This window comes from Panthera uncia, chromosome D1 (assembly GCF_023721935.1).
Source record: "Panthera uncia isolate 11264 chromosome D1, Puncia_PCG_1.0, whole genome shotgun sequence".
NCBI classification, from domain to species: Eukaryota; Metazoa; Chordata; class Mammalia; order Carnivora; family Felidae; genus Panthera; species Panthera uncia.
Genome location: NC_064808.1, coordinates 773,305 through 800,146, shown reverse-complemented (window position 1 = coordinate 800,146; position 26,842 = coordinate 773,305). Strand labels below are relative to the sequence as shown.

At 63.5% G+C, this 26,842-nt stretch overlaps 2 protein-coding genes across 3 annotated transcripts in view; one reads left to right on the top strand and one right to left on the bottom strand.

Moving 5' to 3' along the window:
• Positions 1-26,842, bottom strand: part of CD81 (CD81 molecule) — a 334,787-nt gene that overhangs the window by 56,261 nt on the left and 251,684 nt on the right. The window lies entirely within an intron of this gene.
• On the top strand, positions 9,208-10,793 carry ASCL2 (achaete-scute family bHLH transcription factor 2). The gene has a single exon (XM_049615591.1). The coding sequence runs from the start codon at positions 9,921-9,923 to the stop codon at positions 10,509-10,511; it is 591 nt and encodes a 196-aa protein (XP_049471548.1). The 5' UTR covers positions 9,208-9,920; the 3' UTR covers positions 10,512-10,793.

Sequence of the window (26,842 nt, the reverse complement as noted above, 5' to 3'; positions counted from 1 at the left end):
CTGGGACTTTGAAATTCATGAATGGCTGGGGCACCTGGGTGGCTCAGTCGGCTAAGCGACCGACTCTTGATTTTGGCTCAGATCATGATCTCACGGTTCATGAGTTTGAGCCCCGTGTCAGGCTCTGCACTGACAGTGGGGAACCTGCTTGGGATTCTCTCTCTGCCCCTACCCTGCTCACTCTCATCCTCTCTTTCTCTCAAAATAAATAAATAAACTTAAAAAATTATGAATCTCTATTGGATTTTGTCAGCTGCTTCTTCTGTGTCTACTGAGATAAGGATGTGGTTTTTCTTTTTAAATTTAATATGGTCGATTAATTGAGTGGACTGTTTTTTGAATGTTAAACCAAGTTGCACTCCTAGAATAAACCCCCCCTTGTGTATTGTTGGACTTGACTTGCTGGGGTCTCCGTTAGAATTTTTGCCCCTATGTTCACGAGAGATGGCAACTTGTGGTTTTCCTTGCTTGGGTTGTATTTGTCTGACTTTGGTATCAGGGTAATGCTGGCCTCATGGAATGAGTTGGGAAGTAGTCTATACTTTTTAATTGCTCTAGATGGGTTTCTGTAGGACTGGTTTTATTTGTTCCTTAAATATTTGAAAGAATTTACCAGTTGTGCCATCTAGGCCTGGAGTTTTCTCTGTAAGAAGTGTTTTTTGTTTTTGTTTTTGTTTGTTCACAACAAATTTAATTTACTGAATAGATATGGGGCTATTCTGGGTATTTATTTATTCTTGAATGGGTTTTGGTAGTTTGTGTATCTTAAAGAATTTGTCTATTTCATCTACGTGGATGACCTTATTGGCATAAAGTTTATAATATTTTCTTAGTATTCATTTAATACGTATATAATCTATAGTGATGAATTCCCTATCTATCTATCTATCTATCATATCTCTCCCTCTCTCTCTCTCTCTCCCCTCCCTATTGATTGATAGATATCACCTAGTGGTTCTTTTCCCTGGAGAACCTTAACAGAGATTTGGGGACCAAGAGTGATTGTAGAGGGACAAGATGTTAAGGATGAATTTTCTTTTTTTTTATACATGTTTTTATTTATTTTTGAGAGAGAGGAGAGAAAGACAGAGCATGAGTGGGGGAGGGGCAGAGAGAGAGGGAGACACAGAATCCCAAGCAGGCTCCAGGCTCCGAGCCATCAGCACAGAGCCCGACGTGGGGCTCGAATCCACGAACCGTGAGGTCATGCCTTGAGCTGAAGTCCGACGTTTAACTGACCGAGTCCCCCAGGCGCCCCAAAGATGAGTTTTCTGAATTGGTGCTGGGGTTTCTGGAATCCTCTCTCCAGTTTAAAGACGTGACTGGCTCTCCAGTAGCAAACGCAGCACAAGAGTCCACGGCAGGACCTGCCCACAGGGACGCACGAGATACCTATAGCCTGTCGTCAGCCACCGACATGAAACGAGGATCTGAATGACTGCCAACATTCTGGAAAACTGAGGTCTACAGCGACGTTGCTTGGCTGCTCCTAACGTTGTTGGACGGAGTGGTTCAGGGAAAGGATGAGTCAAGAACCTGAATTGCCGGCCTCAGAGCCGCTGTGTGCGCCCCGCCCGGACGACGGACGGACAGCCTTCTCCCTACTGCGCCAGGGCTGACGCCGAAGAAGACCGGTGGGGACCCTCACCCCGGGACTGGCTGAACTATAATGTCCGCTGAGCCCCCAGCCGCGTGGGGCATCTGCCGCTACGTGAGGGCACTGACCGCGAAGGCTGGCACCCTGTGCGTGGACTCGGGGGCGGGCGGGGAGACCCCGAAGAAGCTGGGGGTGCGGCGCCCCTAAATTCCGTCGCTCTTCTCTTCCGTGCGAAAGGCCTCGCCTCCCCCAGTGGGCAGGGGCCTTCCCCGCTCCCTCGAGGGGTGAACCCTGCCCTGCCCCAGGCGGCTGCTCCTCGGGACCCAGCCCACCGCCCCTCCTGGCTTCCGGAGCCAAACCTGGACTCAAGCCCCGGCAGGCCCCGCAGGGGAGGCACCAAGCGTGACTCACGAGAAGGTGATCCTCACTTTCTAATCCACACAGCACAAGTGTGGGGAGCGCGTGTGGGACCGGGTGCTGACGGGTCGGGGTGGCGCTGGGAGGGACGCGGCTGGACCGGGCCGGGTTTCTGGGTTTAACCATGCAGCCTGGGCGCCGAGGAGGGGCTCTCACAGTCTGGTGGGCCGGAACGCGGACCAGAAGACGGCGTGCCCAGAGTGGCCCAGAGAGGCCCGGCCTCCCTTGGTCGAAGGCGTAGGAGATTGGAAAGTTGGAGTGTGTTCGTCATTTGAGATGCGCTCACCCCCACAATGCAAGGGGGCACAAGACACGACTTTCTTCGGAACTGTGCGGGGGGAGATCCGTGGTCACTCTTCTCCGCAGGCCACGCCCCCCGGGTCTTGGGGGTGCGGGGGGCTCCAGCCTCTGACCCGGGAACCTGCACGCGGTGAGGGCAGTCAGATCCCAGGGAGCAGGGGCTGAACGGCGGGGTTCGGCCACCCAAGGCCAGCTGGGCATGGCTCCCGGGACGGACAGTGGAGTCCGGGTGGCCGTCAACACAGTGTGGCTCGCAGCGAGGTGCGGTGACCGCGGGGGATCACGGCATTCCTAGCGGGGAATAGACGGGATGCCCACGGAATCCACACTCGATCGTATGAGCAGAAACGTCCTGGGTCAAGCGGGCAAACGTCCCACCTGAATCCCGACAAGAGAGACGCCCGCCCCCCCCTGCCCCCACCCCTCCCCCCTCCCCCTCCGCCCCCCTTCCTCCCACCTCCCTCCCCCCTTCCCCGCCCCGGGTCAGCTCCGAGACCAGAGCCAGTTCACGGCCCCAGACCCCGTGCTTGGAGGGAGGACCCCGGGCACGGCTGCACACGTCCACTGGCCACCTTGTCCCCGCCTTCCGCAAAGGACCTGCGGCGTTTACCAGGACAACGGTGCCCTGGGGGAGGGAAAGAAGCAGGCTATGGGGGGCACGGGGCCCTGGCTCTGGTCTGACCCCGATTCCCAGAGGCCCCAGACGCCCCTGTAACCAGCAGTCGGGGCTCACGGGGGCCCATGGACTTCTAGCCCAGGGCCACCTCACACTGGGGCCAGCGGGTCCCCCCCGCCCCCCGGCGCGCGGCCTCCTCTCCAGCTCCCGGAAGCGTAATGGGAGTTGACATGCTCGGCAGCTGGCAGCTCCCCACGTGGGCTCCCCGACTGTGGAGGGAGGGCCGTCGTGGCGGGACAGCCCCAGGGGAGCCTCCGGAACCACGTGGCCCCAGGACGAGAGTCCACGCACAGCAACGCCGAGTGCCCGGGGGCCGTGTAGACGCTGAGCCTCCACCCGGGACTTGAAGGCCGCGGGCGGTGATTCCCGGCGTGCCCCCATCCCCCTTGCCAGCCGGGGCCCGTGCGGGAGGCAGGAGGGTCTTGGAGGGCGGGTGGCAGCCGATGATCGTGAGCGCGGTGAGGTGGTGACTCCGGGGCTGTACCCGAGGTGGGTTCGTTGCTGGAGGAAGTCAAGGCCCCTGCACCTGCCGGGCAGCCATTGACCAGGCCACTGCCTTTTCCTCCGTCCCCGTCAGGGAGGCCGCCAGAGGCAGTTTGCTTTCAGCTGGAAAGGCTGCAGTGCACCACCCCTGCCCCCACCCAGGGGCAGACCCGGCCTGTGTCACAGCCGGACTCACGCGCACATCTGTCCCCTTCCCCATCCCCGTCCCCACGCCATCACGCTGCTGCATCACGTCGGTGCCATCCCGCTGTGGGACCCAGTGAGCAAGAGGTGAGACCCGCCCGGGACTTGGTGGCACGGCACATTCACGCCAGACGGTGGGACCTCAATCGGACAGAAGTTCAGGGCCTGCTACTCCAGCAAGACTTTCAGGGCCCCGGGGTGCGGGGCATGTCGAGATGCGTCATCTACCGTGGAGGACAAATCGTCGGGCCCGGCCTCTCCTACGGCCAAAACAGAGGCACCGAGCCCGGTGGACCTCTTTGGACATGTGGGGGTGTTACTGTGGCCCACTGCTGAGGGCCCCCGAGAGCTGCCAGGTTTGAGGGGGGCCCAGAATAAGAGCCGGCTGTGGGGTAGGTGCAGGCTCGTGCAAGCTCTGTGCAGTGGGGCCCGCACAGCCGATGGGGCCTGAAGTGCCAGTGTGGACAGAGGTGCCTTCGGAGCCCTGGGCAGCCAGCCGGCCTTGGCGGGGGAGTCCGTGCTGCTGGGCCACACATCACCCCCCTCTCTGCCACCACGGCCCCTTTGTTCACGGCCCAGTGGGCAGGGCTGGTGGGGGAGAGGGGCTGGCTGGCATCCACAGAGTGGGTCATCCTACCCACCTGATTGTGAAACCCTCTGCCGAGCTCCCGCTTCGGTGGGCATTCACTCGGGGCACAAGTATCCACAGCTTTGCCCGGCCACGTGCCTCTTCCCCAAATTCCCTTGTCATCGGTTTCCCAGTCGCGGTCCTTCCAAGTCCCTGACCCTCCAGCCAGACTGGCCACGGCCCACGAATCAGTGCGTCACCTCACGTCCGGCCCTCCTCCTTCCGGGCAGAGGGCACGGCCGGGTGTGCTGCCCACGGTTCTGCTCCCCGGGAGGATGTCCCCTCCCCGGGCCCTTCAGGGATGTCCAGCGAGGGGCTGCAGTGGGCCAGCGCCTGTCCAGTCTGCCAGCGGCCGAGACCCACACGGAGCCCTCACGCGGCACCATTCCCGGGGCGACCGGCCAGCCACCTGCCGGCAGGTGGATTGCACCTCACAGCTTCCGTCACGGAAAGGGCAGGGCTGTCCCTACTGGAAGAGACACTCTTTCGGGATACAGATCTGCCTTCTGTGTACGCTGTGTTCCGCCAAATGACATCGTGGACTCCCAGGATGCCTCATCCGCCATCGTGGTGTTCCGCCAGCAGAGCTTTGACCCAGAAACTCGCTCCACCGCGAATGAAGCGTGGCCTTGGGTCCACACTCACATGGTGGGTCTCGCCACGGCTCCTGCCAACTGTGGCAGCTGCCATGACAGAACAGTGGCTCCATAACAGCCCCAGTGAGGCGGCAATGCCCGCCAGGGCTGGGACAGGCTTCTCTTGAAGGCCGTGCGTGCTCTGAGTCAGTGTCCAGCATGCGGGGCTGTGTCTCCCAGAGCCAGGATTCACGCGCCCAGGAATCAAGGGGTGGAAACGGCAGGGGCCCCACTCACTACCAGTGACCCACTAGCAAAATGTTTGCGTCCCGTCCCCACGACCTTATGCTCACTGCCTAAGGTCTTGGCCGCAGAGGGATGTCTTCCATCAGAAGACACAGCAATGGTTCCACTGGACTGGCCGCTCAGACTGCTACCTGGCCACCCTGGGCCCCTCATGCCCCTGAATCAACAGGCAGGGGAGGGAGGTATGGTGTTGTCGGGAGTGACTGATCCTGACAACCAGGGGACACGGGATCGCTGCTCCACAGTGGGGGTAAGGAAGGAAGAGCATGTCTGGAACACAGCAGAGCCTATAGGGCGTCTCTTAGCAGTACCACCCCTGGGATTGAGGTGGATGGAAAACTGCGACGGCCCAACCCAGGGAGGACCAGCAATGGTCCAGAGCCTCCAGGAAGGAAGCGCTGAGTCACTCCACCAGGTTAAGAACGACAACCATCTGGGGTGCTCGCTGAGGGTGTGCAGGCGGAGGGGGCAGTGGAAGAAGGGAGCTACAAACACCAGCGACGACCACAGGACCTAAAAGTGACGACTGTAACGGTCACAAGCATTTCCTCCTGATTCCTGGGAATGCGCGTGTTTGTTTTCTCTCCTCTCTTGTCCCCTTATCACGAAGCATAAGATATATTGACTTCCTGTCCTAAGGACTGAGGGCTGTTAATTTCACGTCCCAGTATTTAGGAATTAGCCTCCCAGTGGAATTATGAGCTCGTCAGTGTCTTTATTCGCACATTCAGTGTGGCTTAAAGAAATGGTACAGGTGCCAGGTTGATAAGACGTTAGTGTTGTGCGTCAGGGCGACCGGCTGCAGGGGGCCCGGACTGGACATCACTTCTGGGGGCGTCCGGAGGGCGTCTCTGGACACACGAGCTGGCATCCGTGGACTCAGGATCACAGACAGCCTTCCCCAGTGCGGGGGCACCTCACCGGGTTCCCCTCGAGGCCCGGGCAGACCAGAAGGCGGAGGAAGGGGGAAGTTGCCCCTTTTCCTGCCTCCCCCCTTGAGCTGGGACGTCTCCTCTCGTCTCCTCCGGCCCTCACGCTGGGACTCTCACGGCCGGCTCCCTGGTTCTCCGGCCTTCGGGCTCGGACTGAGCCACAGCACCAGCCTTCCCGGGCCCCCGGCCTGTGGACGGCACACGGTGGGGCATCCCAGGCTTCCTGAGCACGTGAGTCAGTCTGTGACTCCTACCGCCGTGTCTCTGGAGAGTCCTGATGGTGCATCAGTGGACCCGAAGCTTGAGCGTCTGGATGTATTTCATTTCCCACAGCTCCTGCTTCCCCTGCAGCCGATTCCAGAAGGCTCCTGGCTCCCGAGTGACCTGAACACACAGATGGGGCACAGGAGAGGGCTGCAGCCTGATCTGTGTGCTTGGGGAAGGTGCCAGCCTGGCCCAGCTGGGCTCCCAGCCTCCCAACCCATGACCTGACCCAGAGAATGTAACTGGGAGGCCAGAACCTCTGGAGGGCCGAGGTAAAGCGAGGCAGCAGCCTCAGCTGTGTGCGGGGCGAGTGGGGAGCCCGGACCAAACCAGGCGGTGGTCACCCCTCTGCTGTAGCCCCCACACGGCCCAGTCCAATCTCACGATGGGGACGGCCCAGGGAGTCCACACAGCCCCGCAGCTCCAATGGCTGCCCGCAAGCTGAGAATAGTTTTCACGCTTTTAGGTGGTCAAAAACAAAACAAAACAGAACAAAATAAAACGCACACTCATTACCTACCATCAAAAACTTATTACAAAACCCAGAAAGTGAGGAGCGTTGGTGAGGACGTGGAAAAATCAGAAACCCTCCCGTGCCATCGGTGGGAACTTAAGAGGGGGCAGCGGCTGTGGATACAGCGTGGAGGTTCCTCAGGACGCTTCACGTAGAATTACCACGTGAGCAGCCGTCCTAATGCTGGACGTCCCCCCAGGAGAAGTGACCGCAGCGTCTTGGAGAGACGTGCGCGTACACGTTCACAGCGGCGTTATTCACAACCCTGAAAACGTGGAGGCACCCCAAGTGTCCACGATGGACAAACGGATAAACAAACCGTGGCCCGTCCACATAGACGCGTGGCCGTGGTCCGGCACAGGGCCCGACGAGGGCTCGAACTCACGGACCGCGACATCGTGACCTGAGCCGAAGTCGGACGCTCAACCGGCTGAGCCACCCAGGCGCCCCCCGCCCCCCCAGTCCATTCTAAAACAGCTGCACCATCTCAGAAAGAAACCCCGTTCTCTTAGGTTGTCTTCTGGCAATCGGAGCCCAGCTGGGAAGGGCAGGATGAGGGCCACGTGGAGACCCGGCCACGCAGCAGGCGGCAGGCCAAGCCAGCAGAGGCACCACCAGAGTCCTCAGAAATGAGAAATCGTTGGGAAGGCGGCCAGAACCCGGGGAGTCTGTCGCGTGGGGACAGGTAAGTGGAGGTCTCCCGGCCCCAGAGGCTGAACACAAGTCCAGGCGAGGGCTGTCAGGAGCCGGATTGCGGGCCTCTGGGGTTTTCCCTGCTAGCTTCGACCTGCTTTCGTCTCTGGCTGGGGGCTGCTGACTGTCAGGGAAGGGCAGAGGGGCTCTGGAGAGAGAGCACGAGCCAAGCCTTCTGTCCCGGACAGGGAGGATGGCTGGGCCACTTGGAGTCAGGGGTCTGGGCCCTGACTTCGACCTGGATTGCTGCGCTGGCCAGAGGTGTGACTGCAGACACAGTCTGGGTCCTCACTGAGTCACTTCCTCCCGAGAGGAATGGGGCCCGTCCCCACCTGGCTCCAGGCAGGTGCTAGCCTCTAGGTCCTGCCTCAGAGCAGGAAGGCCAAACCGACCTGCCAGGAGATCCTGCAGAGTAACTGGAGCCAGTGGACGCCCACAAGGCCCTGGGGCCTTGGGGGGGGGGGGGGGGGCCCCCTGGGGAGGAATCCAGGGCCTCTCCCCAGCCAGACGGGAAGTGGCTCCTGGCAGAACTCCTTTCCCAGCAGACCTGTCCCAGGAGGATCTGGTCACCTTGCGCAAAAACCAGCGGGCCGCGGCCTCCTGAGGGCACAGCCACTTGGCGGGCATGCCCCTGCGGTGGGACAGAACAAACCTTTCCATTGAGGGTGCATGCTGCACACTTCCGTGGTCCTTGTCCCTAAATGTCTTCCCATCTGTCAGGGAGAAACTCTCCTGTCCCTCCTCCCTTGGGAGACCAGTCTCTGCCCTGGTGTGGGGCAGCTGTCCGGAAACTTTTCTTCCCCTGGCAGCCCAATCTCAGTCCCTGGTCTGGGGAGAGAGAGCGAGACCCCAGCCAGGGGCGGGGCGGGGGGGGGGGCAGAGGAAGCCAGAAGGGTGGCACTGAGGGAAAAGGAGTGAGGGCCACGATAGCGGGCTGGCACCAAGGGTGAGCAGGCAGGAGCCTAAGAGGCCAGAGAGGCAGAACGTGGGGGAAGGTTGTGGGGGGCCGGGGGGAGAGATGCTAAAGGGAAGACGCCGCGGGGCCAGGCTGACGGCCGCCCGGGACTTCAGGGGCCAGTGCAAACCTCCGGGCCCTGGGCTTCCAGCCTCCGCAAGCCCGGGGGCACACGAAAACCACAGGCAAAAGAAAGGGTGTGCGTGCAGGGATGGTGGAAGGCGTCCCAGGAGCCTGAACTCCCCACCCCAGCACGCCACGCCTCCAATCCCGCCCTGCCCCAAGGGCGCATCACCCTCTCCCTCTGCCCGCAGAGGAACACGTAGGTGGGCGGCCAGGGACCAAGCGTGCTTGCGGGGAGCGGGCCACCCCGGCGGCGCGGGGAGCGGCCTGGCAGCACCAAGCTTTGTTAGCGACGCTCGGGGAGCCACGCGCCGGGCGTACGCGCTTCCTCCCGGGGGCGGGGCGTGGGGCCGCGCCCTCCGCGATTGGCCGGCCTACCGGCCGGCGATTGGCTGACACCCCGGCCCCGCCCCCAGGGACGCGGGTCGGGTGGGGTGGGGGGCGCGGGGCCCCAAGGCGCGGCGCGTGCTGCCCTCGGGGGTCTCGCGCGCCTCCGGGACTGCCGCGCCTCCTTCGAGGCCACGCCCTCCTCCCCAAGGCGCGCGCTGGGCGTGCGAAAGATCAACAGCTCCGGGGATAGTGGGCTACGCGTGGGATGGGATGAGGGTCCCCGACGGTTTCACGCGGGACCTGTGGACGCGGCTGAGGTAGCGGGGGTCGCACCGGGGACCTGCAGACAGCGCCCGGAGGTCGGGCGGGGGTGAGGGGCGCACACGGGACCTGCGCACTGCGTCTCGGGGGCGCACTGAGCACCTGTTGGGAGTTGGGGGCCCGCTGGGGACCTGCAGACTCCGCCCGGGGAGGACGGGGTGGGGGACGCGCTCACGGCGGCGTGGTGTTTGCAGGTTTGTATGCGCAAGGGGGAGGGCGAAGCGTGGCAGGAGGGCGAGGCGAGGGAAGGAGGGCGTGAGAAAGGAGGCGGCGGCGGCGCGGAGGAGGGTTATCTATACATTTAAAACCAAACCGCCTGCGCCGCGCTGGGGAGACCTGGGGAGCGTCCGGCCGCACGCGCGGGACACGAGCGCCCCACGCTCTCAGGCGCGCACGGCCTGCCACCTCTTGGCCCCCTGCGCCCCGCTCTCCTTGGGCCCCAGACGACCCGGGACGCGTACCTTGGCGAATCGCTCCGCGGCACAACGCCCGGGGCCCTCTCGGGGTTGTATCGGCCTCCCACCGACTCCCGTTCCTCTGTCCGCCCCACCTGCTGCGCGCGGGGACTCGGAGGAATCGCGCGGCGAGTGGATGCGGGCGCGATGGACAGCGGCGCACTGCTCCGGCCCGCGCCCCCCGTGCCTGGTGTCTCCGGCGGCTGCGTCGCTCGGCGGCGACCCACATCCCCAGCACTGCTGCGCTGCAGCCGGCGGCGACGGCCCGGCGCATCGGAGACCGGGGGCGGCGCGGCGGCCGTGGCGCGGCGCAATGAGCGCGAGCGCAACCGCGTGAAGCTGGTGAACTTGGGGTTCCAGGCGCTGCGGCAGCACGTGCCGCACGGCGGCGCCAGCAAGAAGCTGAGTAAGGTGGAGACACTGCGCTCAGCCGTGGAGTACATCCGCGCGTTGCAACGCCTGCTGGCGGAGCACGATGCCGTGCGCGCCGCGCTGGCCGAGGGGCTGCTGGCACCAACAGCCGCGCGGCCCCCCGCATCCAGCGGGCCTCCCGGGACCCCCGCCGCCGCCGCCGCCGCCTCGCCTTCCTGCGCCTCGTCGTCCCCGGGCCGCGGGGGCAGCTCGGAGCCCGGTTCGCCACGCTCCGCCTACTCCTTGGACGACAGCGGCTGCGAGGGCGCGCTTAGCCCCGTGGAGCGCGAGCTGCTCGACTTCTCCAGCTGGTTAGGGGGCTACTGAGCGCCATGTCCCCGAGGTAACCTCCGGCGGCGGGGAAGACGGGGGGTCGCAGCAGGGGCAGCCGGGCGGGGTGGAGGGGACAGCCCCGCCGCACGCACCCCCGAGAGCAGCCGAGCCCAGCGCCAGGCCCGGGTGAGGGCTTCGATTTCGCTCACTCTTCATTTTCCCCAAACTTTGTCAAGCCTGTGCAAGACAGGCGTTTGTTTGTCCGGGATTGCAAAACTTCCTCCCGCTGCCGCGCCGAAGGGGGAGCAGGGAGGGGGGCCCTCGGGCGGGTGAGGCCCCGAGCGCACGCTGATCCCGGGGCAGAGTTGGGCGCTGGGAGGCGGGGTGACTTTGCATTGCAAATCGCGCGCCCGGGCCGAGTGGCAGAAATGAGTCGGCGGGTGCGGAGCCCTGACTCACTGCGGCTCAGAGCGCCCGCCCCGCCCCCGCCCCGGTCCGGGCGCAGACCGAATCCGAGGCACCCACGGACTCGAGCTCCAAAACCAACCAAGCAAACGAAACTGCAAACTTCGCTTGTGGTGTTTGGCGGGGGCAGGGCCGGATCCCGAACTAATGCGCGTCCCCGTTTCCCCTCCCCTCCCCTCCCAGCAGCCGAAGCCCTGGACACCGAGCGGCCAGCGCGCTCATCACCTAGGAGCAAAGTGGGCCGCCCGCGCCTCGGGCCCACCGTCCCGGCGGGCGAAGCCACCACCGAGCCTGGTCTCTGCGGACGGTCCCCGTGCGGTCCAGCCTGACCAAGTGCCGCTGGGGAAACGGTCCCCGGCCTGAACCTGCCCCGCTGGCAGTGGCTTCCTCAGACCCAGACCACCCCTTCCCCCAGAGGTTCTCCACCCGGATGGGGCCAGGGCACCAACACCGAGAGTTTTGAACGGGAGAGGATTTTATAAAGGACACAGAACATCGATCTTTTACACATTCATTTGAACTGCCCAGGGATACCGGTAATATGAAGACTTATTTTTGTATAAAAAATTCCTTAGACTCTGAACATAATAAAGATTGTCTACCCCAGCCCCTCCCCACTACTGGAATTTTCCAACCCCGCCAAGATCTGGACGCTGGCTGCCCCCTGAGGGGCAGTGTCCCGGGTAGGCGTGCCCTTGCAGTGGCTGGATCGCGCTCCCAGCTCCGGTCGGACCTTGTTGGAAAACCTGATTCAGGGCAGGTGGACTTAACGAATAAATCAGTGCTGTGTATCTGGCATTGGGGGTGCCCTCTCCATGCCCTCAGGCCCCCGTTTCCCAGGTGAAGGTGGGGCATGGGTGGGACCCAGCAGGTCTGGCCCCTGTGGTCACTTCTTCCTGGACTCCACCCCCTCCTCTGTAGGGTGGGGCCAGAGGCCTGCAGCCGGGTCACCTCTGTGCCAAAGCAATTCATAGGCACCTCGTGAGGCAGGGAGCTTCCAGCAGGCGGCAGGCACAGGTGGGTGGCCAGGCAGGGCCACTCAGCTGGGAGGCTGAGGTCTGGGGGCTGCAGATTGGCAGAGGCATGAGGGTCTGGGGTGCGTGCTGGGGGAGGGGCTCGGCCCACCCCGTCTCAGGGCTCAGGACATGTGCTTGGCATCAGGCTGCCTTGTTGTGATGGCACTGCTCCCCACCCTCTGGGTGGGCTGGGCACATCCCTCAACACACCGGTGGGGTGACAGCATGGCTGCCCCAGGAAGTGGTAGGAGGATAGAGTGGTGTCCCTGCTGGGCTGTAGGCCCCGGCACCCCCCCCCCCCCCCCCCCCCCCCCCCCCCACAGGCCTGAGGCCTTGCCCGCCTCTGTTTACGGTGCTATGAGGGCCGCCCTTGGGAGGAACAAGGACGCCCCCCAGGGCCCCCAGCCCGGAGAATCTGCTGAGATTACTCAGCTGTACCTTTGACCCGGGCCTCTGCCGCTTTGAAGTCTCGCTAGGCCCAAAGCTCTCTTTTATTGCAGGAGTAGGGCGGGGCTGGTGGGGATCCCCCAGGCTGCTTTAGGGTGCCGAAGGCACCCCTTCCTTTGGCAGGGAGTGGTTGGGTCAGAGTCGTTGGAACCCGGGGGGGGTGGAGCTGGCCACATTGACAGAGAGCAGGTGGGTCCGGGGTGACCCTGGTGATCGGGTCTGTGGGTCTGGTGAGGCGCAGGCTGGGCCGGGGTCAGGAGAGCCGCTGTGGCTTGGGGCCTCAGGGCCTCATCTGAGGGACAAAGGGGGGCACCCCGCACCCTTCTCCTAGGGATCCGCTGCCTGGTCAGTGACCTCACTGAACCACACACGCCTGAACCCCAGGGAGAGGCTTGGACACAGGGTGGTGGGCAGGGTGGGACCCTACATGGGTTTGGGGGAGGGAAGGCATGGGAGAACGGGCCCCCAGGAAAACCCCCTCCCTCCCTGCCAGGGTTGAGTGATCACGTAAGTGTTACCACTTTTGTTTTGCTGTTATTATGGAAAATCCCAGATGTAGGCAAAAGTTCTAAAACCTTTATTGGACCCCTTCTCTGTACCGGGAACCGTCAGGAACTTCTATGGGGGGGGGGGGGGACGCAGGATCCCACCCACAAGCAACACAGGTGAGTCTGTCACCAGGCTGGTCAGTGAGGGACGCACGGGGCCCGAGCAGCCTCTGAGAAGCCCCCGTCAGCAGGCCGCGCCCGCCCTGGCACCCCACCTCTCCCGCCCCCACGTTGCTTTGAAGCAAATCCCAACACCGTTTCCTCCTGGAAATTGCTCGCGTGCGCCTGTCCGGGAAACCCCTGCACCGCTCTCCTCGCCGTGAACGACGGTCCCTTCGCTGGAGCCAACACCCTGTGGTGGCCTCTTGGGTCTCTTGTACGGCGGGTTTTGCAGAATCAGGCCCCAGCCGAGTCACGCGCGGAGTTGGCCGCAGGCCCTTTAAGCCTCTCGTAAGCTGTGTCCGTCGCTCTGCGGTGTTTCCGGAGTCCTGGGCGCTGCTGGTGGGCACCCTTCTGGGTGCCATCTCTCCGGTGTCTGTGCCTGTATTTCCGGCACGTCGGGGGAGGGGGCCGGGTTCCAGCTGGGTTTCTGGTTCACTTCAGAGGAGGTCCCGCCGCTGCAGCCTGCCGGCAGATATACGCGCGGCCACCAGACCGCGTCCCTCGCTGTCGGAGCAGGGACATTAATTACTGGGACAGGAAGGGCTGCAGTCGGGGCTCAGCCAGGCCATCAGGTGTGTTACCCGGGCACACCGGCCTGCCCGCTCACCCTAGTTACAAAGTGCCCCCATCTGTCCTTTGCTCGCATGCCCATCATAGGGAACTGCAAAGGGCAGAACCCAGCAACTGAGCCCCTGAAGCCACAGGACTGGAAAACGACGGGACTCGGATTCAAACCCGGGGTAGCTTCGTTTCCAAGGCCTTGTAACCCTCCCCTTCTAGGAGGGCATGGCTGCAGAGGGTCTCCTGGGAGGACACCGCAGCCCCTTGGACACCCAGCTGGCTCTGCCAGGAGCCCCCAGCCCAGGCCCTGCCCCCCACGGGAAGCTGATTCCAGACAGAAGGTGATCAGAGGCCGGAGGGTGGAGTTAGGTTGAGGACCCCGATCCGTAAGATGGTGGGGGGGATGGTGATTTGGGACTAGGGGTGAAGCTGGAGACCTTCACTAAGGTGACTGCACAGAGTCAGACCCAGCAGCCTCTGGACCAGGCAGGGCTGTGGAGGGCACGAGGGGTGGGCCAGTCCAGTCCGGATGACCAGCCCCCCCGCCCCGGGAGTGCTCTGGCGGCCCTTGCTACTCGGGGTCAGGACATCGTTCCTGTCTGTTCATGATACGAGCGCCCCAAGGAGCCCTTCCTTGCTGTCCTGGGGGTGGATCTGTGGGCACAACTCACCCGATGGCTTTGCCCTGAACATGTCCCCCTAGGCTGATCACATGGGAGGCCTTGCTGACATGGGACTGTCCCGATGGCACCGGGGGTCGAGCACGGAGGTCCATGCATCCAGGCTTGCCTTATTTGGCCCACCTGGATCCCCCCTCCCCATTCATTCCGAAACCTTTATTGGGCACCTTCTCTGCGCCAGGAGCTTAGGATGCACCGACATGCCCAAGGGAAACCTCACGGACCCTACATCCTAGGGTCTAACCCACAAGCAGCATGGGTGAGTCAGTAAGGCTGGCCAGTGGCGGACGCGCTGGGCCCCCGGGGGAAAGAGCGTGCCGTGGGTCCCCGGGCCTCTGTGTTCCTGGGCCTGGGGGTGGGGTGGACCCCCATAGGGCAAGCTTCGTGTGTTCCTCTGTCCCGCTGACCTTCACCAGCAAACACACGTTCAGAGGTGAAAGCACGGGGACCTTCCAACCAGCCAGCGGAGGGCACCGAACCGCACGGGGCCCCCCTCCGCACCTGTGTGTCTGCAGGTCTCCAGCACCCGAAGCCAGTACTGGTCCTGGCCCCCCGTCCCAGCGCTGGGGGTGGGGGGAGCCTCGTGGAGAGGCAGCCAGCACCTGACCCCTCCTCCATGAAAGGGATCCCCGAAACAGCAGCAAGGTGCCCCCCACCACCCGGAAGGGAGGGCGGGCGGCCCCTGGGCCCAGGCGCTCCCCTTCCCTCCGCACGGAGAGGTGGCAGCGTAGCCGAGTGCAAGGCCAGGCTCGCCCAGCGTGAGCCCCTGGCCCAGCTGGACCTGAGGACCTGCCTCTAACCCCCGCTGCGACAGCACGGGGTGGAGGGGACGTCCGGGCTCAGCGACATCAGCCCTCACCATAACGCGGGGGAGCCTCGAGACGTCGGGAGGGAGGGGGACCGCGCAGGTGCGTGGCTTCCCGTGGGGCCGTCGTGCGGCCTGGAGGCGCTCGCAAGGCTGGGATGCTGTCTCCTCCCTCTCCCGTGTTCCTGGTCTAGTTCCCTCCAGGTGCCTGGGGCGGGACCCTGGGGAGGGGGCTGGTGGCCGCCACAGACTGGGAGCATGGAGCGTCCAGAGAACCGAGGCCACAGGACCACGAGGGGACCCTTCATGGAAGGAAGAGGTCCAGTCTCTGGTGCTCCTCCAGGGGTTGAGGACTCTGCTGGGCAGGGAGGGGAGGACGGACATGACCTGGGGTTGAAGGGAGGCCTGGCTGTGGCGGGAGGCGGGGCGGGGAACCCCTATGGGGTCCTGGGGGGAGGGGCAGCAGGAGGAGGCTGGAGTCAGCATCTGGGGGGATGACAGAAGGGACCCGACCGCGGCAGTAGGGCTGGTGGGGTGCCGGTCAGGTCGGGGGCCTGAGAGACTGGGGAGGGGGCAGAGCCCGACCGCTGGTGGGGAGAAGGGAGAAGGGGGAAGGGGGCCCAGCAGGGCTCCTGACCCTTTCCCCAGCAGTGGAGGCTGGGTGCAACTCTGGGCAGGGGCTGCACCAGGGCGGTGGGCAAGGGACATGGCCACACCCACGGTCTCTGCTCCCTGGAAAACCAGGAGGGGCCAGGTAACAGTGCTCCTGAGTCCCAAGCTCTTTGTGTCCTCTGGGTAATGACACGCAGGGGGGCCGGGGCGGGGGGGGGGGTAAGGCCTCCCAGGAATCCAGAGTCCAAGAGGCGAGGGGTTTGGTTCTTCCAGATGTGCCCCTGCACGGGGTCTCGTCCCGACTTCTAGGCCCGGCCCAAGGCCCACAGGTACCCAGAGGCAATCCGGTTCAGGGTCCACAGAGCTGAGCTGAAGCCCCCATCGCGCCTCCCTCGGCCCTGGACACCTGCCTGGAGGAGGCACCGTTATTGCTGCTTTTTTTGCTGAGAACACCGAAAAGGAGGGTCCTGTTGGCAGTCAGGGCTGGACAGGACCCGGGATGCCAGCTCGGGCCTCGGGACACCCCGGCTCTCCAAATGGGTGGGACCTGGGGAGGGGCAGAGGCCTGGGTGTGCTTTGGAGGGAATCCTGGGGGCCCGGGGAGCTGGAAGAGGCACCAAGCACTGTGTTCCTTCCCCAGGCTCTCCTCGGCTGGGTGGGTCTGGAGGAAAAGGGAGATGACAGAGAAAGCCTGTCCTGACCTCTGCCCCCCTCCCGGGGCCCCCATGGCTCTGGCCCAGTGCCTGCTCTGGTCCCACCCCACCCCCAGCTGCTGGCTGTGATTAATGGGGCAAATCAATCAGTGTGTGTGTGTGGGGGGGGGTGCAGAATGCCCAAAGAACTCCCTTTGCCAGCAAACCGTGCCCCCCGCAGGGCCCCCCACTGAGGCTGGGACCCTAGCACTCCCTACTTATTGAAATAGGCCTTTGTCACCAGAGCTCTGAGCCTCCAGCCTCCCAGAGGCAGGGAGGGGCCTGCTGACGGGGGTCATCCTGTCAGCACCCCCAGAACAGCCCCTGCCCAAGGCCACACACCAAACGGAGGAAAGGGGTGTGTGTGAGCCTGCTCGTACAAGGTCAGGGCACCGCAGGGCTCCAGGCCAGGTCCTGTGTGCCCCCGCCTGCCACCAACAAAGCCCTTTCTCCGAGGCAAGCCACAGATCGGGAAAACCAGGCCCCAGAGGTAATGCATCCACCGGTGGGCCGGCAAAGCCTGGGCAGGAACCCAGCAGCCCCAGCAGTGCGTTAGCGGGATGCTGTGACAAAACCACCACCAGGGCTGGGGAGGCTCACACGACACCCGCTGCCCCCCGTCCTGGAGGCTGGAGCCCGAGGTCCAGGCGTGGGCAGGGCCGGGGCCTCCCGAAGCCTCTTTCCTCGTGTGTGGACGGCCGTCCTCCTGTGTCCTCACGAGGTCGTCCCTCTGTGTGTGTCTGTGTCCACAATTCCCCTTTATGTAAGGACCCCAGTCATATAGGATCAGAGTCCCCCTAATGACCTGATGACCTTTGTAAAGACCCTAGTTCCAAATAAGGTCTCCACCACATGAATTTGGGGGGAGGACACATTTCAGCCTACTACAGGCAGAAACAAAGGGGTTTCCCAGTCACGCCAGCCCCCAGGGCCCGCTGCCCACCCTCCGCCGCAGGGCCGCAGCTACACCTTCTTTTCTGTGCCGGTCTGGTGCCTCGGGCTAAGCGTTACCGCCTCCAGGCCCCTTTTGTAGGGTGTAGCTGGCTCAGCGAGAGGCCACAGGCCACTCCAAGGTGAGCCCTGCTAAGGACCCACAGGTCCGGGGCCCCAGGTGGCCATGGATGAGGTGTTTCTCGGGGACCCCAGCGAGCACGCGGAATGGGAGGACAGGCTCCAGGCCTCCCCAGGGAGGGTGCCTGTGCCTCTGTTGCCTGGGACGTCAGGTGACAGGACCCCCAGGGCCGTCCTAACCCCCCCGGGGGGGGGGGAGCCGGCACCGTCGGTGGGGTGATGGCAGCCAGTGTCTTGGGGAGGGTGGCATCATCAGGAGGGGCGGTTGGCACGACCCACTTTCCTCTCCCTGCTTGTCCCCCCCCCCCCCCCCCGCCACGTCCCAGTTCTGTGTGGGGTCCAGGCCAGGACCCAGGCTCCCTGTCGCGCAGCACGGCCCCGGGCCCTTGGTGGCGGCCTCCCCCCGGCTCCTGCTACCCTGACGCTCGTGGGGAGATGCCGACGCTCAGGGCTCCCGAGTCCTTCCCCCCCCGACCCTCCACCTGGCGTTGGCCTCTAGGCGCGGGGGCTCCCCAGGCCCGGCCCCCAGTGGCTGGCCACTGCTGGCATTGATAGCATGCAAATCTCTAAATGGAATCCAATTAGTACCCAAATGAGGGCCTGGGAGCCGCCTACAGAGGCCGGGCCGGGCTCACATATTTGGCTCTCATTTGAATGCCTTTTGTGGGCAGGCGGGCGGGGGCTGCCAGGGGCCCGGCTTCCAGGAGACAAAGCCAGGCTCTTACGCACCGGCACGCTAGGTCTGGGGTCTGAACTGTACTGCGCGCCCCCTCCTGCCCCATCCCGGGTCCGCCCACCCCACCTGGCAGTTTTCGGGGCCCCAGGGCCCCTCGCTGGCCATCCCTTCCCAACCCCCAGCCCTGAAAGGCTTCTCACCCTGCTGGTCCCTGTGCTGCACAGAGCCTCCTGCAGGGTCCTGGGGTCCTTCTGCCCCCACCCAGAGCCTGGGTTCCGTGGGAGGGGGTGGCGGCTGGCAGGCGGAGTGGGGGGGGGCACTTCCCAGTTGGCACTGGGTTGGGATGCACCAGGGACCCGGCTGTCATGGGGGTGGGAGTGTGGCCGGACATGTGTGTATTCGGGTAGTTAGCCCAGGCTCTACCTTTCCAGTGCCGGCGAACTCACCAGGCCCGTGGTGTCACCATGTTAACTGCCCCTCTGGCTGTGCCTCAGTCCGTCCTGGTGTGCTGTGCCCATTTTACAGGCGTGGAAACTGAGACCTGGACACCGGATGAGCTTCCAAGGCTGGTCGGGGCAGAGTGGGATTCCCAAGGTAGGTGGGGAGAGACGATGGCTGGGGAGGAGGCCAGGCAGGTCGGGAGGCAGAAAGCTCCGCCAGCCCCCCACTCGTCCCTGGGCCCTGCGTGTTCAACGCTGCTTCGCTCCCGGGGTGTGGGGAGCACTGGGGCACAGCAGGATCGTCGGGAGGGCAGGGCTGGTCTTGGTGGCCCGTGCGGGATTTCACAGCAGAATGGGCATCTGGTGCCTTAGGGCTTGGAGGTCTGACGTCTGTGTTCACTCTTTCGAGAAAACCAGGCAGCAGGATTCTGCTTCCAGACGCCCTGCCCCTGGGAGGGGGGCGGGGGGCGGGGGTTGGGCCAGCTCACCCAGGAAACGGGGAGTGACAGCGCTGGCGGGGAGTCGAGGGCCAGCGGCCGTGGGCAGGTGGGTCCTGTGGGGAGGGCGGGTGGACGGGACGGATGAGCCCACGCCCCACAGGAATGTACAGGTGACCTGTCCTCCGCCTCTCCCATCGGGGCTGACCCAGCCCTGCCTGCCTCCCCGAGGTACAGGGCCTGTGACCTCCCGGTGGCCCTGTGACCAGAAGGAGGGGTGTGCAGGCTGGAGGCGGGCGCTGGGCTGGAGGGGCAAGCCTTGGGACCGGGGGCTGTGGACCAGGACGCCCTAACCCCACGGGCTCTCCAGCCGTCCATCGAGGGGCTGCCTGGCGGCCAGGCGGTGTCATCTAATTGGGTACGACTCTTCTCAATCGCGTAAACCTGGAGTGTGTGTCCTCGAATTTTCCACACGTGCGCACTCAGCTCACCTTACCCAGCCCGCCCTAAGGGGTGAGCCCTCACCCTCCGCCCCGTTCTGACCCGTGTCTCCGGACGTCGGGTTTGTCCTTGAACGTCACGGCGTGGACTCTGTGTGTCCAGCTGCGTCCCGTTCCTTTCCACTCAGTGTGGCCTGGGGAGGGGCGGCAGGAGGGGCCGGGCCCGACCTTCCTTCACCCTGCATCTGCAGAGAGCGTGGCCGCTGGTGGGGGAACCTCTCCGGGGCCGGGGTCAGCGCTGCGCGAGCTGGGGGTCGCCGTGCACCCTCGGGCGCCGGGCGTGGGCTTGCGCTGCCCTGTGGCTTCTCGCCTCACATCCTCCAAGCAGGCCTCCTGTTCAGGGGGCTCCCGTTTCTGCTCCTGAGCCCCACGTTCCTTTCGGAATGAGGCAGAATGTCATTAAAATCAACAGATGCACCCAGTCAGACAGCTAGGAGGTGGCCTGAGAGGGTCCCGCGGGTCAGTCTGATGCCCCTGCCGGCGCTGGGCCCAAGGGGAGCTGAGGACCCTCCCTCTTCCGTCGGCCCACCCACTGGTGGGAACTTTGAAGGGAGGTGGGAAATGAGGGTCTCAAGGACCCCTCCTCTCTCAGATACTCGGATGCCCAGCCTCTTCGGAGCCCTCGTGGGTGCTGGGAACTGACGTGGGGGTCAAAGTTCAGCCGGGGGGCCGCCGAGAGCCTGTGGGCGGGGTGGGCAGGGAGGGCTTCCTGGAGGCGGGGACTGGGGGCCCTGCAGGATGGAGAGCCTTCAGGCAGAGGGCTTGCCCGAGAGCAGACAGGGACGGATGGATGTGGGACCCCCGGGGGCAGGGGACAGAGCAGAACCACCGCACCGGGGCCCCTGCCCCCACAGCCCCTGGCCTCCCCTCCCTGCCCCAGCACCCCCACCCCCAGGGCAGGGCTGTTGCTCCTTCAGGCCCAACCTGTTCTGGGCAGCTGCCCCCGGGGGTGGATTCCAGCTTTCCCTTTCTGCACCGCTGCTTCTGAAGGCTTCCGCATCCCTGCCCTCCTCTGAGGGCCTGGGCTCTCGGAAAAGCCAGGCAGCCGGAGCCTCCTTTCCTCCTTCCACACACACACACACACACACACACACACACACACACAAGTCAGACGCATATGCACGCAAGCATGGACACACATCCAGACGCAGCACACATGTACAGTTGCACACAGACTTGACGGATGCAGGGTTGGGCTTGTGGCCCTCAGGTCGCCATGGGCTGGGTGAAGACGTCTGTGCCCCTGTGCCTTCCCTGCGCCCCCCCCCCCCTGCTTCTGGCCTTGCTGCCCCCTCCACCCACGGGCTCCTGGGCAAACGGCTGTGACAGCCAGGGGCACAGAGGCTCCACCTGGCTCGCAGCCAGGCGGCACTGCCTCCCCGTCCAGCAGCGTGAGGGGCCACCTGTCCCCTCGCCAGGCCAGTGCTGGGCTGGCAGGGGCGGGGGGGCTTTTCCTTCGTTTGTGTGTACTGTTTTGTCTCAATGTGAGACGTCTCGCTGTGGCTTTAATTTGCGTTTCCCTCCTGGCTGGTGGTAGTGAGCATCTTTCCATGTGGGTTTTTGCCATCCGCGTGCCTTCAAGGTTGGCTTTCTGTTTGGCTCATATGTCGTCTCACTGCCGAGTTTGGGGAGTTCTGTTCCGGATCCAAGTTCTGGTATGAGATAGCGTGTCTTAACTCCGCCTCTTACGGAGGGAGAGTCTCACATTTAACCAAGTCCAATGTATCGGGTTTTTTTTTTTTTTCTTTCATTGGCCGTGCTTTGGGGTCGTAGCTCAGAAATCTTTGCCCAACCCAGCAGTTTTCAGCTAGGGGCCATCTTGCCCCCAAGAAATATGTGGCAATGTCTGGAAGTTTTGGTTGTTACATTTGGAGGGTACCAGTGGCTCGTGCCGGATGTTCTGCAGTGTGCCCGATACCCCTGTAAGCAAGAGTGACCCGACCCCGAATGTCCCCAGTGCTGAGGTTGGAGACCCTGGCTGTCTTCAGGGCATGAGGATTTTCTCCCGGGGTTTCTCCTCTAGATGTTTTTTAGCTGGATATTTTACACTGAGCTTTATGATTTATCTTGAGTGTTTGTATAAGCTGTGAGATGTGTGTTCCGGGGTTCATTTTTTTACACGTGCATCAGGTGGCGCAAAACCTCAAGCTTCGTTTTCTTCTTCTTTTCTTCAGTTTCTTTTTTTTGTAATTTTTTTAAAATTTATTTTTGAGAGAGAAAGCACAAGCGAGGGAGGGACAGAGAGAGAGGGAGACGGAGGCTCCCAAGCAGGCTCTGCACTGACAGCACAGAGCCCCGGCACGGGACTCGAACTCACGAGCCGCGGGATCATGACCGGAGCCGAAGACAGACGCCCAGCCGACCGAGTCACCCCAGAGTTCTTGCTCTGGCTTCTTTGGGTTCTGACAAAGAGCGTGCTGTTGTTTTTATCTTCTTCCTCTTATGGGACGTGCTTCCGGATCTCCGGCATATTTATCCCTGTTGTTGAAAACGTCCCGTCCGATGGTCCCAAGGTCTGTATCACGTCCGAATCTGGTCGCTCTGATTCCTTGGCCCAGAGGCGTGTCGTTTCTCTGCTCTTTTGATAGCCTCGTGGTTGTTGCCGAGATGCAGACAGAGGAGACCGGGGCAAATAATCTTATGCCTGGAAATGAAAACGCCTGCAGACGGGGTTTGCAGTCAGCCTAGTGGGTTTCTTGTTGCCATGGTTTCCCTCAGACCACCACGGACATCACATTCCTCTGACGTCGCCTCGTGTATGGTGTGGAGATTGTTTTTCCCAGTGTCAGACCTGCCTTCGGCTTGACGTCTTGCCTCTGGGCTGTGCATCCGACAGGGTGTCTTTCTATATTCTTGGAGCTTTCCCAGTGAGGACGTGTCCCAGGCTGTTCCAGATCCTCTTAGACGTGGCTCTTAGACGTGGCTCGACCTTAGAGTGGCTGGGGCTGGTCCTTAGCCCCTGGGGTCCCTGGTCATGTCCCAGAGGGGGAGGTCAGGGTGGTGTGGGGTGTGAACCTCTTCTGTGTCTCTGATGCCCCCTGGCCTGGCCTTCTCCTGGGATCACCTCTTAGGCCTGTACCTGGGAATCTCTGATGCCACCCAAGGACCCCCGGGGCCCATCCGTGGATATGGAGGCAGACTGGTGGGTTGAGTTTGACATTTAGGGCCTTTCTGACATCCTGGGCTTAGGCAAGTGTGGAGGCTGAGGGTGGGTCAGGTTTCTGACTCTCCTGGGAGAATATATACCCTGGGGGTTTCAGGGCCCGTCTGCAGGGGAATCCGCATGACTTGGGAACCGGGGTCGGGTGCCGACCTGACAGCCTGGCCTTGCCCACAGCCTCCTTTCTCAAGCGGGCCTCTCTTGGTTTCTAGGAGCATCATTACAGACCAGGGCTTGGGGAGTCAGGGTCGTGAGGGGCAGGGAGTGAGGAGAAAGGGGGCAGCACCACAGTAAGCCACGGGTTGTTGACCTTCAGTGGAGTCCTGGATTCATCTCGCCCACCCCTCACTCTGCGGACACTCAGGTGGGGATGCCTGTTGAAGGACACGTAGCCAGCGTCCTGCCCTGTCCCGACCCCAGCCCTCCTTCACAAAGACTATCAGGAACTTCCCAAGCCAAGACTGCTGGCCCCCCCCCAGACCAGGTCTGGGTGCTGCTGAGGACGTGTCCTAACCTCCTTTCCAGACTGTCGGGAGGGTGGTGTCAGGGTCCAAGACGAACCCCACCAGGCACAGGATGCCATCACCAGGCACCGGGCTCTGTCACCAGGCACTGGGTGCTGTCACCAGGGACCAGGCACTGTCACCAGGCACCGGGCGCTGTCCAGCAGAGGTGACCAGCTGGTCCGCATGAAGCGGAAACTGCTGGTCTCACTGCAGATGTCCCGGACACGTGGCCCAGGACAGCATTCCTGTGCGGGAGAAAGCAGATAAGCAGGGACGTGGGAGCCCGAGCCCCGGGGAGCCTACTGGTATAGCCGGCAGGGGCGGCCCCACAGGACCGGAAGCAAGAGGCCAACCCTTCCCTTCCCCCACGCCAGACATCTGCCCTGAAGTCCCCCCGTGACCCTTGCCTCCGGTTTGAGGAGCTCCCCGTCAGCCAAGAGCAATCTTCGGGGGAGCTCCTAGCAGCGGACCCTCTCGAGGGGGGACAAGCACACAGACCCAGTAGAAGGAGCTGGACGGGGCGCCAACGGCCCTTGCTCTATCACGTGCTGTCCGTCCGGGATCACGTCTCAGGACCCGGTCCGCCCCAGCTGGGGAGATCGACACTGACGGGGCCAGTAGGACGAACCACGATCCCTGTTCCGCTCCTGGAGCCGTAACGGACACTCCTTGCTTCCCTCCTCCATCGCCCACGCCAGGTGGCCTGCCTCCTCGGACAGCCCGTAGCTACCGTGGCCTCTGCGCGTCCGGCCGTGGGGCTCGTCCATTGGCAGTGAAGTCTGGTCACGCGGGGGCCGAGAGACGCCCGGCGCGGGTGGCTGAGCACCAAACGTGTTGTTCCCCGCCCCGCTTGAGAACAGCGCCTGACCCCCCCTCATGCTCGGGGCCGGTGCCCCTGCCCATACGGTCCCTCCTTTCTTCCGCCAGAGGCCTGCCGGCACAAGGACCCCAAGCGGCCAGGTGGTAACGGACCCTTTATGTTTAGTACTGTCTCCTGGGGGAAGCGTCTCGAGACCACCGGGAGGTCAGCGGCTACAGTGCTCAGAGGTCTGTCCGCTGCCGGGGGAGCGGTCCCCTGTAATTGTCACTTCGTCCGTGACCACCAACCCCACCTGAGAGGGCTGAACAGTCCAAGGGGCGTCCACTCGGGCACCCAGCTGAGCCACCGATGAGCCACGCCCAGCTTCTCTCCACCACCTGATCTTCGGGGACCAGAGGGATGAGCTAAGGGACAGGGGTCAGTGCAGCACCGGCAGATGACATGGGGCTTCCGGCTCTTTGTGTGGCTTTCCCGTGCCCTCTGCTCGTCCCTCTGCTGTGGGTTTTTGTCGTGAGCGGCTCGCAGGGCGCCGGTCCTGCTCTCTGGCTCTGGGGGGCATCGGCCTCTGTTGCCCGAGATCCAACGTCTTGAAAACCCGGGTTTCCTACATTTTGTTCAACTTTTCAGGTCGGAAGAGAAATCCAGCTCCGTTTCTCCACTTTTGCCAGAAGCGATGAGGCCCTCGGGAAGCGTCAGTGTCTTTGAGGGGCCCTCTAGGCTCTGGTCGGGGGTGAGGGGCAGTTTCGGGGACGGCCCCTGCGCCCTCCTGCTGGATGGGTCCTACCGCGCAGGTCAGGGAACCCACGGGAAAGCCTGGCGCTGGGACCGTGCTGCAGGAAGTGGGGGAGGTCACCACCGCCCGGGCCCCTGGGACACAGGCACCCATGCGAGATGCAGCCGGGCTGGGACATCCTTGTCACCAAATCCGCACGTGCTGCTTCTCTGATGGGGACCCGGTATCAGTGTCCGTGTGGACCCTGCATGCAAGGGTGTGGGTGTCCCCAGCTGTGGCTATCAGATTCGGGGGTCATAGTGCCCCGGGGGAAGGACGGAGGGATTGCATGGTGGGACGCGTCTTCCTGGGGACCCGGCTTCTCTTTCCGTGGATGGGTCCGCGTCTGAGAACCGGCTCAGGTGGGGGAACCGGCCAGGGGGCCGTGACTCTGCACGGCAGAGGATGACCCCTACCTTGGGCCCCGTGGTCTTCGTGTCTTGTCCGTGTGGCTCCAAGTGGTCACCCGGTTGCTGGCCACTCACCTCGTCTTGGGTGCACCGTGCTTCCCTGACCTTGTAGATCCCGTGGGTCAGGCCCTGGTGCCGGCTTTGCTGCCCGTATGAGGCGGCTAGCACCATTGTGACAAAGCTTCACCGACGGGGCTTAAACACAGGCGGTCGCCATCCCCGGTCCTGGAGGCCGGAGCCCGAGGTCCAGGCCTGGGCGGGGCTGGGTCCCCCTGAGGCCCCTCTCCTTGCGTGCGGACGGCCGTCCTCCCGCTGCGTCCTCACGGGGTCGTCCCTCTGTGCGTGTCTGTGTCCCGATCCCCTCTTCTTACAAGGACCCCGTCTCATGGGATTACTTTAATCACCTCTGCGAAGACCCCATCGCCAGTTACGGTCACATTCTGGGGTCCTGGGGGTCAGGACCCCAACAGGAATTTGGGGGACACAATTCAGCCTACAGCGCTGCCCGTAATGTGATTACACCCACCGTGCCCCTGACAGATGTGCGCTGCCCCCCACCCCCTGCCCCTGCCGCCCCGGGCTATCCCGGGATTCTCTCTTCCCACTGCTGCCTGGGAGCCCAGATGTGTAGCCTCGGGAGGACGGTCCCTGCTGGGCCCCTGTACTGCCTCCGTAAACGGGGGCTCCGAACAGCACGGCTGCTGGGTTTTCTGGGCTTACACACAGACCTGCGTGGGACCCACTTCTCCGAGCCGCCCGGGCCCCTGTCCTCCCTTTCCTGCGGCCAGCGTCTTGCTGTGCTTCCGAGGAAGGACTGTTCCCCGGGGCCCCTGCCAAGGGTCAATCCTGTGTCCCGGGAAATGGGCCTGGTATACACTGCTGCTTTGACCTGGGGCCCCCGCCCGCCCCCAAGCCCTGCCACCCTGCAGCCACCGGGCCTGTAACTCTTGCCGCCTTTGTCCAGGCCGGCCCTCCCCGGCTGCTGGTGCTGAGGCGCGGCCCTGCCTGTGGGCCTGGGGGCCCCGGCCTCATTGAGGCCCCCATGTGACCTTTGAGCAGGGTGTGCCTTCCGTCTTCCACAGAGGGGTTTCCCGCAGGCCCGGGGCATGTGGGGAGTCCATGTTCAAAGCTCTCAGGGTGAGGGTCTCAGGGCTTCCTCTTCCATCATCCCGGGACCCCGACAATGCGCTCCTGGGTCTGGCTGGCCCTGCCCCCTCTGCCTCCCCTTCCCCCGGGGACCCTGGGACTCGTGGTCCTGACTTTACTTTGTGGATCCATAGAGCTCAGTGGGGACCCCTCTGTTGCCTTTGGTTCAGTGCTCCCTGTGGCTCACTAGTGCTGTGGATGTGGCTCCGGCCCGGCTCTGGCCCAGCTCTGTGCAGGGCGAGCTCAGCAAACACCCTGCTCCGGCAGCCAGGTGCCCGGCCCCCTCCTTGCATGGGGCCCCTGGAGGGGTGCTCACGGCAGGGGCCCTGCTTGCAGCCCGGCCTCCAGAAAGAAAGCCTGTAATTCTTACTAGGGATCTGTGGGGGGGGGGGGGGTGTCCCCAGGAGAAGGGGAGGGACGGCCCCCGCGGGAGCACAAGGGCACAGACCGTGTCACAGG